We start from the raw sequence: 13,811 nt of genomic DNA, 5'->3' as shown, positions 1-13,811 counted from the left end.
TCTGCAGATCAAATGAAACATGAGCTTGCAAGATTCGTTCCCAGGCTAGTTTATTGTAAGGTTTTCAGGCAGGAGATCCCTCCCTGGGTGTGTGGTGATGGCTAGTTTAACCTGTATAGGTTAAACCTGTTTACAGGGGTGACCAACCAACCACAAACCAACCAACCAACAAGTCTGACTCAGGCCAGGTGAGGCCGCCTAATCCAGCCATCATCCACAGACACACCACAACATTATTTTCCCATAAGGGGACACATCCCCCTCCGTCCTTCCTGGAGTGGTATCTCCCGCTTGTACCACAGTAACCAACAATGAATAGATATGTTAATTTTATTTATAACTTAATCAGCTTTTTAATGATTGAAATCAGCTCAATTTAAAACATGATAATATTGAGCCTTTGAGAATTTTCATGTGGTCGATTGTTGTATTTGACTGAGGATTTTATAGCGCAATGATTTGCATCTTTTAAGGTGTTCCGTCATTGCTAAATAATGGACAAGCTTTGAATTGTATTGACCAAACAGAATCAAGTATTTATTGAGGTTCTAAAACCAGAAGTAAAAAAAGATGTGCTTGTGTGAAAAAACCGAAGTGGAACAAGAGGAAGAAGAATTAGTATATTGTTATCCAAGTCCTTGTCAGACACTGCCAGACACTGATCCGAGTTGGCATTATTGAATTGTGATCAATCCCAAAAAATAGCAATAATGAAATGTTCATTCATGTCATACTGTGTGCATAATTTTTTGTCATCAAGTGTGTGGAAGAGCTCTGTTCATGTAGAGTACCAAGTCCAAAGGTTATTCTGTTAATCTTTTTTTTTTTTTACTGAAGACTATATTGTAGGGCAGGACATTGGAGTAGAGTAGTATAGATAATAAACTCATTGTGATTCAAGTAACCTTTATCCATCTAGAGCAGACTTTGAAGAACACCTTTTCTCATCGGCCCATTGACCTCACCCTGTGATGTGCAATGAGTGTAAAACATGATAAGCTTGTTTGCTGTGCTTCAATAAAGAATATGACGACAAACGACAGTTTTCTTAGGGTGAGACCAATTGTGTTTGAGCTGGCGGCTAGAGCGTTCTCCTATCAGTAGTTATTGATCAGTGGGAGGGGGCCTGAGATAATAGTTTGAACTGGATCCTAGTGATGATAGACTGGCATATGGTGGGAGCGCACAGAAATCAATGGCAAACTTGTAATGAATAATTAATAGCATGAGGGGGATTTCTCCGTAAAGTAATGATTGTGCGATGTACTCTGGAAGAGTGAGTGAGTGAGTGAGTGAGTGAGTGTACCTCGGAGGCGTCCCCTTGGACCTCTGGTTCCGAGACGCGCTGACCCATTCTGACCTCGCCTCTTCATACGGATGGTCCATCAACGGCCTCTGGAAGACAACGCAAACCCTACGACGTCAGCATCACCACATGTAGTCGAGCAAACCCACGAACGCTCAGCCGATCAGCACGTGCACAAACGCAAAAAATGCCCAGCCGATCAGCACGTGCCCAAACTCAAAGATTGCTCACCCCGATGAGCATGTGCACAAGCATGGCAGAACCCGCCCCAAGCAGCCACTGTTGGCTTTGTGACTGGTGGTTAGTCTGTGTAGCGGGTTTATTCATAAAGCCCGCTAAAACACTGGAAGAACACCAACACACAGCTGGACTGGATAGTTTGAGGATGTAATACAGAGCACATGTCTCATTTTGGTAGACTGAACTGCAAAGGCCAACCACACTTTTATTTTTCCCAGAAAGTAAATATTTACATATTCTTTTCAATCTCACAATTGAACACAGAAGACAGCTATGTGGTTGTTTATAAAAGCAATAAATAAGTCATAGATCTAGCAGAGTACTTTTATTAGGCGCACCGGATGTGTGTTGTTCAGTCCGTCGCCAGTTACCAGTAAATACTTCTATATCATTGCAATGCTGTGCAAGGGTATCTATAATGCATTGCGGTCTTACTTGGTATTGTTTCAGATATACGTAATGGCTTCAGTACGGTATGTTTAAACACATTAGTCAAGTGCTTAAAAAATTATATAAATCGATATCTATCGATAGATATAGAAATAGATATATATCATTTTTTTATACGCAATATATTATTTGTATTGATATTATAATGTCTTAAGTAAGCTTAAGTACTCCATTGGACATCCAAAATGGGTGAGATGTAGCCTAACCCATCAGCCATTAACATCAGCAGCTCCTTCAATGCATTACAAGGATTATCAGGCAACAAAATCCTGTTTTGAACTAGATTAATGTGCATAGCTGTATCGAATGTACAACCATTGACAACCACTCACAGTGAGCCACTTTGTGTATTGGTTTTTCTTAGTGTTTACAGAGCATATCGATGTTATAACTATTGTCAAATGTATGTCTAACCCAGAGATGACATCATCTCCTGAAGCTTATTAATGTACTATACTGTATATTGTGAAATCTATGTCTCACTCTGGGACACGACATCATCGCCTAAGGGCAGGCATGCTATTGCCTTGTTGAGATTGAATCAGGCAAGAGCTGGGAGTGTCATATTACAAGCAACAAGCACATCAGAATGCTACTACAGGGCTTCAATGAGACTGTATTTTGGATGGGCCAGTTGTAGTGCTAGTAATAGTATGGTTAAATAGGTGACAAAATAGATCATAATTAAAGATCCTCTTTTCTGAATACAATTAACCCTCTTTTATTTGAATGTTAATTAACCACCTGGGCATTTGCCTGAGCAAGTTTTTTTTTTTTTTTTAATGTATTGCGCGTAAATATGGCTTGTTCAACAGAAGTTCAATATCAGATGTATAATAGGTCTAAATCAACCATATTTCTGTATTTTCTACCTCAAATTCAGGGCAACATTACCCCTACATTTTAGGGTGCCTAATAATAATATATTACACATTATCTGCCTCATGAGGGAGTGATCACAATTTGTTGTATAAATATCAGGTGCTGTTATTCTGCGACAGAATGCATCTACCTATTATTTACAGATGGCAAATTTTGAATAGCACATTGCAATTTGCCCTTCTACCATTTGAAGGATACCACATCAAACCACTTGCCATTCTAGACTGCCTCAGTATGTATGCTACTCTCCATCTGTATGCAGTATTACACATAGTATTGACATGGTTACAACCACAGCAGCCTGTCAGCTTTCTCTGTGAGCGGAGCTGGCAGTCTCACTCCTGCCAGGGTTTAACCCCCTTACCCGTACACCACTCTCTCTAAATGCATGCTGAATCCCATTGTTCTCAACACACAATGACGCTACTGTTGATAGCTCCAATCTACCCCGGGCCTCACAGACAGGCCTGTTCTCACTTGGGGCAGCGGTACCCACCAAAACACCAAAGACTAGCCTTCAAGGATGCCTACAGTTAAGACAACTGGCATTGCACGAGATATGCTTTCACATTGGCATGCATATTTGGCAAACACATTAAGGCGTGTAGTATTAGAGCTTCATGCATATTACGTGAGAGGACTTAGATAACATTGTACCGTTGCTAGTTGGTATGTGGCAGAATCAAAACAACAACATGAAAGATATTGCCACATAAGAGCTTGAACGCTTGAACACACTTGCAGAAAATCCTAGTCAAGGTTGTCAGTGTGGTCCATGACACTTTAGGGGTGTAGGGTAATACCCACGTCACTTACGACTACTTTGGTGACTTGGGGACAACCTCAGCTCATATTCCTCGAGCAGAAAAAGGTTGTCATAATTTCAACCATTCCAGGCGTTGCACTACAGCCCCAACGCATGACTTTGCGAGAACATTTTGACAGAGAGCGTTGTCAAGCGTTCCCTTTCATGATCACCACTTTCGGGACACTTCTTGGCGTCGGGAAGAGCGGATTGTTTTGACGCAGTACGGATTACAAACACACCGTTGACTACATATGTGCAGCTTAACCGTAGGGATACCTAGGTTTACACACCGGATCACGCGCGTCATGTTTCAATGGCAGTAAGCGTTTATAGATAACGTGACACGTCGTTGAATCACTGGAAAACAATAGGATTAAATTAATCTGAAAGCCGGTCACGGGAGGGGAAAATCAACGGGGTTATACCGTTACCATCCCGAACACAGCTAACGATACAGGGCTCCTCGCTGAGGCCAACTACACTGTACCGTTAGCTTACCCATAGCTAATGAAGATTATTTACTGTATGTATTGTCATGGCGTCGCAGAGGTTAGTGCACCGAATAACCATTACAATACATAGATTGCGTATTGGGTTTTCCCTTTGACCTCCACCAACCAACCAGCCAGTTCAGGGCAACGTAAACTGCATGTTAATACTTGGATTTTCTCCCATCTGGTTACTCCATACTGAATACAAATACATGTCATTCTCCCCGGTGGCCCACCCAACGGCAAGCGTCATCGTGCCGTTGGGTGGGGGTGTTTGCAGATATAGAACATTTAAAAGCTTGTTAACCTTACCTAAACTGGGGTACTCCCGTCAATCGTTAATGTCAAACAACGGCTAGCGGAAATCATCTCTCACGAACAGCAGTGGGGAACGCTGTCCAATCAGGACACGTACATCGCAGACCGTAAGCCAACAGCAAAACAGCGATGGGACCGCAGCCAGAGAGTACGCCTACTTTTATGTAAATATAAGCATTGTCCAATGATCATTGGACGACAAAGCGTTGCCCGTGATTGGTTGGTCATAGTCCCATTTTAATATATTTTCTATATTTTAGGTAAGAAGGCTAGATGTGATTGACGATATTATATTGAACCTACTCGTGTTATAATATAGAGTATATTTAACTAATCTCCTTAAACCACACATGATTATTGTAAAAATAGAGAAAAGGGCGTATCGGTAAACAAGTCGATGAGGTCACCCCTGGCTCTGGTCTTGTCCCATACTGGTACACCAGTCACTGATGTAAACATTGTATGGAAGAAGGTTCTTGTCTTGAAGTAAAAAAAAAAAAAGTCGAGGCAAACCCGTTTCAAATATGGATACACACACAGAGACATCGATTACCATCTTCCACTCTCCCGCTCCCTTAATGTCTTGCCTATTGTTGTGGTGTTATTTATTTATTTTTTCCCTTTTGTTCGATTGTACTGTCCGTATACCTTTCTTATTTGTAAAGCGTCTGAGTACTTAGAAAAGCGCTATAAAAAACGGATCAATTATTATTACTAATATGGGATGCCAATCAAGTAGATTTAACAATAAAAATGGAAAAAAGACAGATGTTACAAACTTTTCTAGTAGAGCCAGAGTCTTCTTATTTTAATGCACATTGACTAACATTTGCTTGGCGTCAAGACCGTTTTTAACTGATGTAGAACAACCAGACATGGATTAACTGTGGGTCAAAATCAAATCACTTTAGAAGTAAATGTGTTTATTATAATTACAATTTGGGCCCATACCGTCCCCTGGTGGCAGAAGACAATAACACTAAAATGAACCGGTCGGTCTACCATAATCTCGAGGTCAGGTATTCGTACATGCAGTGCAGTGAATAAGCAATTTGTGTCATAGACGAAGAGAAGTAAAGAAAAAAGAGAAAATTGACATTTAAAATACATATTTATTGTGAGAGGTTCCAGGTGGGTATGATTACAGCTCAGCAATGGGCTTGTGTGGCCAGTATGGGTACTTGACCTTGTCCAGCTTGGTCTCTGGGAAAGTATCATTGAGATCCTCGACAGTCATTTGGTCGAAGGGAATCATGTTGGTTAACTTGGCCAGCTGAGGGAAAAAAGCAAGCATATGGACACATTCATACACAGTTGTTATTGTTGTGCATATGACAATAGAACCATCTTGAATCTTGTTTAGCTTTATAAATTGGTGGTCAGGTGACCAGGGTATTGCCATTTTTAGACATGATTGTACATTTCAAGGCCGAATTTATGGGTGCAATTTCCAATCTTACCTGTGCCTCATACTGAGCAATGCGGGCCTTGGATTCTTCAACGTAGGCCAATGCATTCTTGTTCTATTAAGATAGAAATACAAAGCTTATCATTTCAGATGCCCAACTGGGCAACCACAACGAAAACAAGCCATCGCTCAGTCCAAGAACGCTTTACGTCAACTCTTCGGTCGAGATAACGGAACCAAGATGTCCTGTCCATGCATGCAATAGCCAGATATTCGTCGTCACTTTTGTATTCGGATTTCAGAACATTAATCGAAAACTTCGGTAGCCCTTTGAAACTTGCTTTCCAGTGTTAGAATCTGCAAGACCCATAGAGACCAAACTAACTAACTGGTTAAAATAATAATACTATTTACTAAATGTTTTACGGTTCTCCCAAGAATTTTGTTTTCCATGGCGGCAGTCACACTAGTCCGCTCTGGCCAAAGAAATAGGAGGAATATGGCAAGCGGTGGCCTAATGGTTTAAATAATGTGTTATCAATGAACGTATTCAGCAGCTTTTTCAAGGTGTAAATGAGGCCAAGAGCTACCAAAAGGCTCTACCTTCTAATAACAATAATAATAATAATAATAATAAGTAGTAGGTAATTTAATAAACATCAATAGAAAAAGGTAGCTATGTTTTTGTGGCGATCCATTACCCACAATTACAGAAATTAAAAACCCAATTCTGCAGCAGCGGTCTCTGCCAGCTGAGATTTAGGCAGCCCTTTTATAATTGTTTGATCTTTCAGAAATCCTAACAAATATGAGAAGCCTGAAATGATCTATTTCGCTTGACCAATGGCAGGTTTTCATCTGAGCCACTTCACTACAGCTTTTTCAGCTGTAGAACTCCTGACTAGATTAGGGATTTGGGTAAAATCTAGACACTGGCATGAGAGAAGCACTTAATTACCGTATGCCTGAATAGGAAGAAAACAGGTTTGTCATGTACCATCCAATGTTTAAGTTTAGGTACGGCTATTAAACTATCTTTTTAGAAATCGATTATCCAGGGATTAATTTAATAGATTAATAATTTAACCGTTTTGGAAAGGCCATTTAAGATTAAACAGATTCTAGTTAGGGTGGCTTGTCACATGACATCAAGGCCATACATAAAACAAGTACTACAGCTTCTAAAGTGTAGACAGGACCAAAGCCACTGTCCCACAAGGGATGATCATTAGAAGCCCGTCTTTCTGAACTCCTATGTTGGCTTGAAGGGGTGAATCCGGGATCCCCTGCATTGATACAGACAGGCAACATACATTTGGGTTGGACTTACAGACTCTGCTTCCTGTGCATTGATCACACTGGTCTGGGTGTCCGCAGCCTCAGGGATCTGCAGAGCCTTGAACTGTGGGGATGAAGGAAAACATTGTCGTATGATTGAGTAATGAGGTACCAAGAAACATCACAAACACGGTTGAAACAAATATATAAGAGTTAAAAGAAAACCCTGCCCCCAGTTCACCTTCTTCTCAAACTCGTCCACCATGCCGGCCTTGGCCACGTTAGTCTTGTAGTGGCTCCAGTCAATGACGACAGGGGTCGGTGGCAGAGAAGTTAGCCTAGTAGAAGACGCATGAACAATACTGCGAAGTCTGCATTTACTCACTATTTGAGGGATTATCTTTAAATTGAAGTATGACACAGGCAACCCTCCAGTCACAAGACTATTTGTCTTAGTTGGTCGGTGAATCACTTTACTCAAAACGATAATAAAAATACTAACAGCTACTTATTTTATGTAGCTTGTGAAAGAAAAGTGGTCCTCGAAAGTTGCATCGGCACTCACTTGGCAGAGATGGCATCGCTGCGGGTCTTCAGAGCGTTGAACATGCTCCTCTGGTTGGCTGGGATGCGCTCGGCGAACGACACCCAGTCGATGGCTTTGAGGGCTACTCTGCGACCTGCCATTGTGATCTATCGAAACAAGACGGAAATAATTGACATGCAGTTGGTCAATGTAGAATGGCAATCGAGAGGATTACCGTTTCGTTCCCTATGGCATTGACGCAAGGGTCACTCAAACATGTGCAAACATCGTATCAATAACTTTACACATGTTGTGATTGGTTGTAAGTTATTGCCGATCCGGCCGGGGTTATGGGTGTGCGGCATTAAGACTCAATAGCCCACCAGACAGGACAGAATTTCAACCAAATGACAGAACAGTTTGGTAAGAGAGTAACCTTTCTGACAGCTAGGACGGCAACGTAATATAGAGCACTAGCATCCAGGCTAGCTAGCTGGCAGTCTGCAACCAGCCAAGGTCAGAATACATTCTGCCCTTCGTGTCTGACAGTGAATGTGAAATCGAGGAAACCTATACGTTTTACATAGCATACACGTGCAGACATGGATGATCGACAAATAACCCAATTTAAAGACACATTCGCTGAATTGTACTTTAACCAACCGCTGTCTCTTCTAATGTCTTACCTCGAAGCGATAGAGTCTTCTGCGAAAGTGCGCAACTGCGGAAGCCACTTTTCTTCATTCAAAAGGTTAAGGGCGTAAACGAGTTACCGCCCCCCACTGGTGACCGCCATGTATGATAATAACTAGATTAGGCCAGATACTGGGATTTTTTGGTGACTTCTATCGGGGACAGTCATCTATAAATAATAATAATAAAGGTAGAGTAAGCCTGATACTGCCCCCTATGGGTGACCGTCATATATGAATCATAATTATCACGGCAGCCTGAGGCTGCCACCTATGGGTGTCCATCATGTATGGCAGAGTATGCCTGATACTGCCCCCTATGGGTGACCGTCTTGTACGGCAGAGAAAGCCGGATACTGCCCCCTGTTGGTGACCGTGATGTATGAATTATAATAACAACGGTCACGTCAGGGGCGCAGCGTTCCTTTCACTTTACATGCGTAGGGGCGCTTAAGCACAAAGATAAAATAACATAGAAATGGAGAAGGAGATTGAGAAATAACTTTTTTATTTTATTACAATTGTAGCACGTTTAATTAAGAATAATGTCACACTCTTTCTTTGCATATAGGTCAACATACATGTAATCTAGCAATTGAGAATACCTAAATCTTACATATTATAATTAAACGTGTAACAGTTTGTGTAGCTTTAAAGCTAATACCAAAAAATGTATAGATCTATGACAGTATATTTATGTAATGAATTCTAAGATGAGGCGAATAGACCTAGTCTTGTTTGTGCGAATAAACTTGCCCCGTCATCAGCAGTTATAACTATATCGACTCCTGAAGTAAACCTGCTGTGTATTTATTCAATAGGCCTACGTATAATAAAACTAAAAATACAATTCCATAAAAATATACTGTGGCGACTCCTACCCCCTGGGGAGTCTGGGTAATGGGGTTTTCATAATGTTGTTTGGGGAAAAGGGGTTTTATTGTCTTTAGATAACTTGTTTATGTCATTAGGTTAAGTGGGGTTAACGGGTTTGGGGTTCTTTATTGTTTGTGTGTTAATTGTGATGTGTAGTGTGATCGGGACCATTAGTGAGAGTGTTGTGTGTGTTGGTCAGGTGTGCCGTGTTTTCTGTTGTGTGTTTGAATAAAGGCAGCTCTCGGGGTCGTGCGGTGTATTGAGGCACGAGAGTTGCGCCGCCATTTAAACCTGGGCTCCCGTCTCGTCCTTCCCGCGCTGCTCGCCACAATACCATCTTGAGAAGATACAGGACAAATGTAGGCCTAAAATTTAAATTTCTCAGGGAAACCCTTAATAACATTAAGAATGAAAAAATAGGACTAGCCTATGTCTTGACGCTCTAATGTAAAGTAGCCTGTACGTCCACACCAGGAGCGACCATAGCGTCAAAGACGCTTTGGTCGCTCACAAAGTTTCGCTGCAAATTTTTCTGTTCGCTTTGGTCGCTCAAGTCGCTCGACGTACAATTCAATTATGCAGACGCATTTAAAGGAGCCGTATGCGAAAAATCCTAAAATGTAGGCTAATTACAACCGAGAACAAAAAACCCTGCGTGCTGTAGTAGTTAAAATATGTTTCACTGATCTGGATCTGCAAATCATGATCTGCACTCATTCGTCGCATTCAAAACAAATAGACATTAGCGCACATGGCTAATTTGCATAGGCCTACGTGCACAGGACTGGTTGGCTCCGCAAGGCAAATAATGGAACATATCTATCTATCTAGGCCTTTCTGTCTATCTATCTATCAACGCGTGTCTAGTTTTAATGTGTATTGTGTGTATGTCCAGTCAGACTTGTTCTGTGTGGTCTTGTAGGCTACTGTCCTGTGTGGGACGAACCACCTAAATGGATTCCCGACGATTTGTGTCGTTTGGTATTAATAAAGACTTGACTATCTATCTAGACTATTTAATTAAAAATTATTCACCTCAGGCTCCGTGAATAGTGGGGAATAGAGGGATAAATGACAAGGGATATATCTCTTGTCTTTTATCCCTCTGTTCCCCACTATTCACGGAGCCTGAGGTGTGAGCCTCGTCTTGTCGATTAGTTTGTTTATGTGACGATTTCAAAAACTTTTTTGGTTTTGTTTAAAGCATGCTACACGCGATTGGTTGGTTAGATTGGTGGCATGTAGAGCAAATTATAATGATTCCCGCTTAAATACGAACGTTCTAGATGTAGCCTATAAATACTCCCGCTTATCATCACTTGATATCCAAACCACTATGGCGTTTCGATCTCTGAACTGAAAAAGGGTGGGTTCGTACAACACCGGGTGCCCAGTTACAGCCGCGATTAATACTTCAGCCGACATTTTGTTCAGTGAGTGAATAAAGGTAGGTAGGAACCAAAGTGCCTGCCGATGTTCCCTGGGATCCACGCAAGCGAAGAGCGTCTACATTCCGATTGGCTGTCAGTGTTTGGTCGCTGAAGCGAATAATAGTCATTTGCATAAAGTTAAAAAGTTTTCAACTTCTTTTTGACGCTCTGGTCGCTCAACTTTGGCCGCTGGTAGCGTTGGTCGCTTTGGTCGCTTTGGTCGCTCTTGCCCATAGAAAGTGAATGACTTCCGGCGATTTGGTCGCTCAATTCGCTTCTGGTGTAGTAATAACTGTAGTAATAACCTGAGACTCTGTCCATGCAAGTGAACGGAGCGTTCCCTCTTCGTCATAACTATCAAACCAAACATCCTTCACATTCACCGAGCGAACATTATGAAAGTAAAATGCACATTTCTCGCTAAAAATGTTTCCATAAAAGCATTTAATGGCGTAACTATGTTACTATTTCCACCCAGAATAAAGAAAGTTGCCGGCCGTGGCTGCCATGGACATGGCTGCGCTGGAGTCCGAGGTAGGAAACCCAAACGCCGCCGTGTTTGGGTGATAGAGTTTAGATCGGGTTAGATTAAATAATCTCGGATATAAATAACAATAATCGGGTTAAATAACTTCACATGGTGTATCTGGTGTGTTTCCAGCATTCGTAGTGTTGATCAGCAGATATATAGTCCGCCAAGACGTTGAGGTTGCTTAGTAACCAGAGACTGTCCATGCAAGTGAACGGAGCGTTCCCTCTTCGTCATAACTATCAAACCAACCATCCTTCACATTCACCGAGCGAACATTATGAAAGTAAAATGCACATTTCTCGCTAAAAATGTTTCCATAAAAGCATTTAATGGCGTAACTATGTTACTATTTCCACACAGAATAAAGAAAGATGTCGGCCGTAGGCTTCTGTCCAAGCTCACTACTCTCTGCCAGTGACGTCGGGTCAAGCTCAACGCTGTTTGGCTATTGCGGCGCGTATGAGCTGGTAGACTGATGTATCCAGCACAAATCTAGGTGGACAGGCCCACTTGTCAGAAGAGGCAGATTTCCAAAAAAAGGCTTGTAACGGCTAATCACACTCCCACCTGGTGGTATAATAAGTCACCTTTGAACATTCACTTATTGTCATTCGTTTAAACCAATCAGAAAGAGCCGTCCGTAACACAGGTGAAATTCCGCTAAAATTGAATATGCTCCCCGGCCGAAGCTGAACAGCCCTTGATGCTGTGTGAACGCTGATACGATGGTTGGAAACAAATCTGTAAAATTGAACTGTTTTTAAGCTTGCTCGATTCGTGTTGCATTGTTTATTCATCCCATGTGCAGTTTGTGTATCTTTCATCAGTATAGCTTTAGCTGGCATAGCCCTGTGTGGCTGGTCGATGTGGTGTGTGAACAGACAGTGGGAGGTTGGCTTAGGGAAAGTCATTTTGTGTGGTATCCACTAGCAGTATTATTGATGTTTCAGCCCTCTCTGCCAAGTCTATATTGGACATATTATAGAATAAAAGCCATTGGGCAGCTGTGGTGGCAACACTTTACCTCTTTCTGAGTCAGCATGTCTGTGTTCATCATCTTCACTTGCATGGGCACCAGGGTGAGAGGTTCAAAGGTCAGGCTGCCCCTGTTCATGTAGTTGTACTGGAGACACATATTGACAAGGCAAAAGACTTGAGCATGCTCCTTTTTTCCCCCATTGAGCCTAACTATAGGACTATAGTTATTGATGAAGGTATTCTAAACTTATGAAATGGCAGAAGGAAAGAAAAGCATACAATTGCTACATTCAAATATGAAACTTTTCATATATTGAAGCAATTATGCTCAACACAAGCAAGAGGTCGGTGGAGGACACATCAGATAAGTTATAATATATAATACAAATATGTTAAAAATAGAATGTGCCACACATTATATCCCAGATACAAAGGCTTATATTCCCTTCTGGGTTAGAGGTTTTACCTTGGGTTTGGATGGCACGACCAGCACCACATTTTCAATTCTGATGCCGAAAGATCCATCTTCATAGTAGCCAGGTTCTGGTGATGAAAAGGATAAGTGGGTGCAGAATGTGAGTAGGGGATGATGTCAAACATAATCACACCAAAACAAGTTCAGTTGGCTAGCCTGGACAGCAGAACTTCACCGGGCCTGAATCCTATTCCTCTGACTAAACCAGCGAAGGGGTAAAAACTGTCAACCGTATTAAGTACTTGTGCCAAAGAAGTGCCAACTAGTTTGTAGCGTGTAGTAACGAGGCCAAGGATTTAAAATCCTCTTAGCTATCAGAAGACGACATCAGATTAGCATTGCTATATAATATGACAACATAGTGTACCAACATTAGCAGTACTATCTTATCGTTTAACAGCTGCTTTCAACCCGTAGCGACAACAATTTCTGATGCATGTCATTAAGGAGCAGGTCAGCTGGTTTAAACATCTTGCTCCAGGATGAGTTATGGCTTGGCTGTGAATCAAAGAATTTTCATTGCTCTGTGTCTTCCTTCAAATTGCATTAATCTGGTTGGTTAAGCGATGACAACTGGTTTCAATTGATTTTCGGTGGAACCGCATTCTCTCCTAGTTCCTCATTATCAGACACTCCTTCGCCCAAGTTCTGTTTTTCTAAACATTTTTCGTAAAGGTGTTGGAACGGTCTCGATGCCAGACCGATCGGAAACTGAACTCAAGAGCCAACGGATGCGTCACGAGGCCTAACACCTATCCGGTGCTCCCACTGTCCCTCTTCCCTGTCCCTAACCATACCATCCTGGTGGCTTAAAGAACCATTAACGAACCATTAAAAAAACAATAAAGATCCAACAAAGAACCAATAAAGAACTATTAAAGATCCAACATAGAACCATTAAAAGAACCAACAAAGAACCATTAAAGAACCATTAAAGAACAATTAAGGAACAATCTAAGGACCAATAAAGAACCACAAAAGATCCAACAAAGAACCATTAAAAGAACCAACAAACAACCAACAAAGAACCAACAAAGAACCAGTAAAGAACTTCGACGGGCCTGAATCCTATTCCTCTGATTATACCAGCAAAGTGGTAGAAACCGTCAACCGTATTAAGT

The 13,811-nt window shown here is 41.6% G+C and overlaps 2 protein-coding genes across 6 annotated transcripts in view; both read right to left on the bottom strand.

The window, feature by feature from the left end:
- Positions 1-4,634, bottom strand: part of pnpla6 (patatin-like phospholipase domain containing 6) — a 32,786-nt gene extending 28,152 nt beyond the window's left edge. For all 5 annotated transcript variants that reach the window (XM_030352495.1, XM_030352499.1, XM_030352497.1 and 2 more), the window contains exons 1-2: positions 4,490-4,634; positions 1,307-1,395 (exon numbers count right to left, since the gene is read on the bottom strand). In XM_030352495.1, coding sequence (XP_030208355.1) covers positions 1,307-1,354 — 48 coding nt within the window. In that variant the 5' untranslated portion in view covers positions 1,355-1,395; positions 4,490-4,634. The remainder of the gene's footprint in view (positions 1-1,306; positions 1,396-4,489) is intronic.
- A 953-nt stretch (positions 4,635-5,587) lies between these two features.
- Positions 5,588-8,583, bottom strand: LOC115540893 (ATP synthase subunit d, mitochondrial). The gene is made up of 6 exons (XM_030352513.1): positions 8,394-8,583; positions 7,747-7,874; positions 7,423-7,519; positions 7,234-7,305; positions 5,956-6,018; positions 5,588-5,768 (listed from the first exon to the last, which is right to left on the bottom strand). Exons 2-6 carry the CDS (start codon positions 7,866-7,868, stop codon positions 5,637-5,639), a joined length of 486 nt encoding a protein of 161 aa, XP_030208373.1. The 5' UTR covers positions 7,869-7,874; positions 8,394-8,583; the 3' UTR covers positions 5,588-5,636.
- Positions 8,584-13,811: the final 5,228 nt, after the last annotated feature.

The sequence above is a fragment of the Gadus morhua genome, chromosome 3 (genome assembly GCF_902167405.1).
Source record: "Gadus morhua chromosome 3, gadMor3.0, whole genome shotgun sequence".
In the NCBI taxonomy this organism is placed as follows: Eukaryota; Metazoa; Chordata; class Actinopteri; order Gadiformes; family Gadidae; genus Gadus; species Gadus morhua.
Note: the sequence above shows the minus strand (reverse complement) of the source record. Positions and strands in the feature narration are given on the sequence as shown.

Coding starts and splice junctions, on each gene's coding strand:
- LOC115540893 (XM_030352513.1), bottom strand. CDS start 7,868: ATGGCAGGTCGCAGAGTAGCCCTCAAAGCCATCGACTGGGTGTCGTTC. Junction 7,306..7,422: donor TGGACGAGTTTGAGAAGAAG/GTGAACTGGGGG, acceptor TCATCCCCACAG/TTCAAGGCTCTGCAGATCCC. Junction 6,019..7,233: donor ATGCACAGGAAGCAGAGTCT/GTAAGTCCAACC, acceptor CTATCTTAATAG/AACAAGAATGCATTGGCCTA.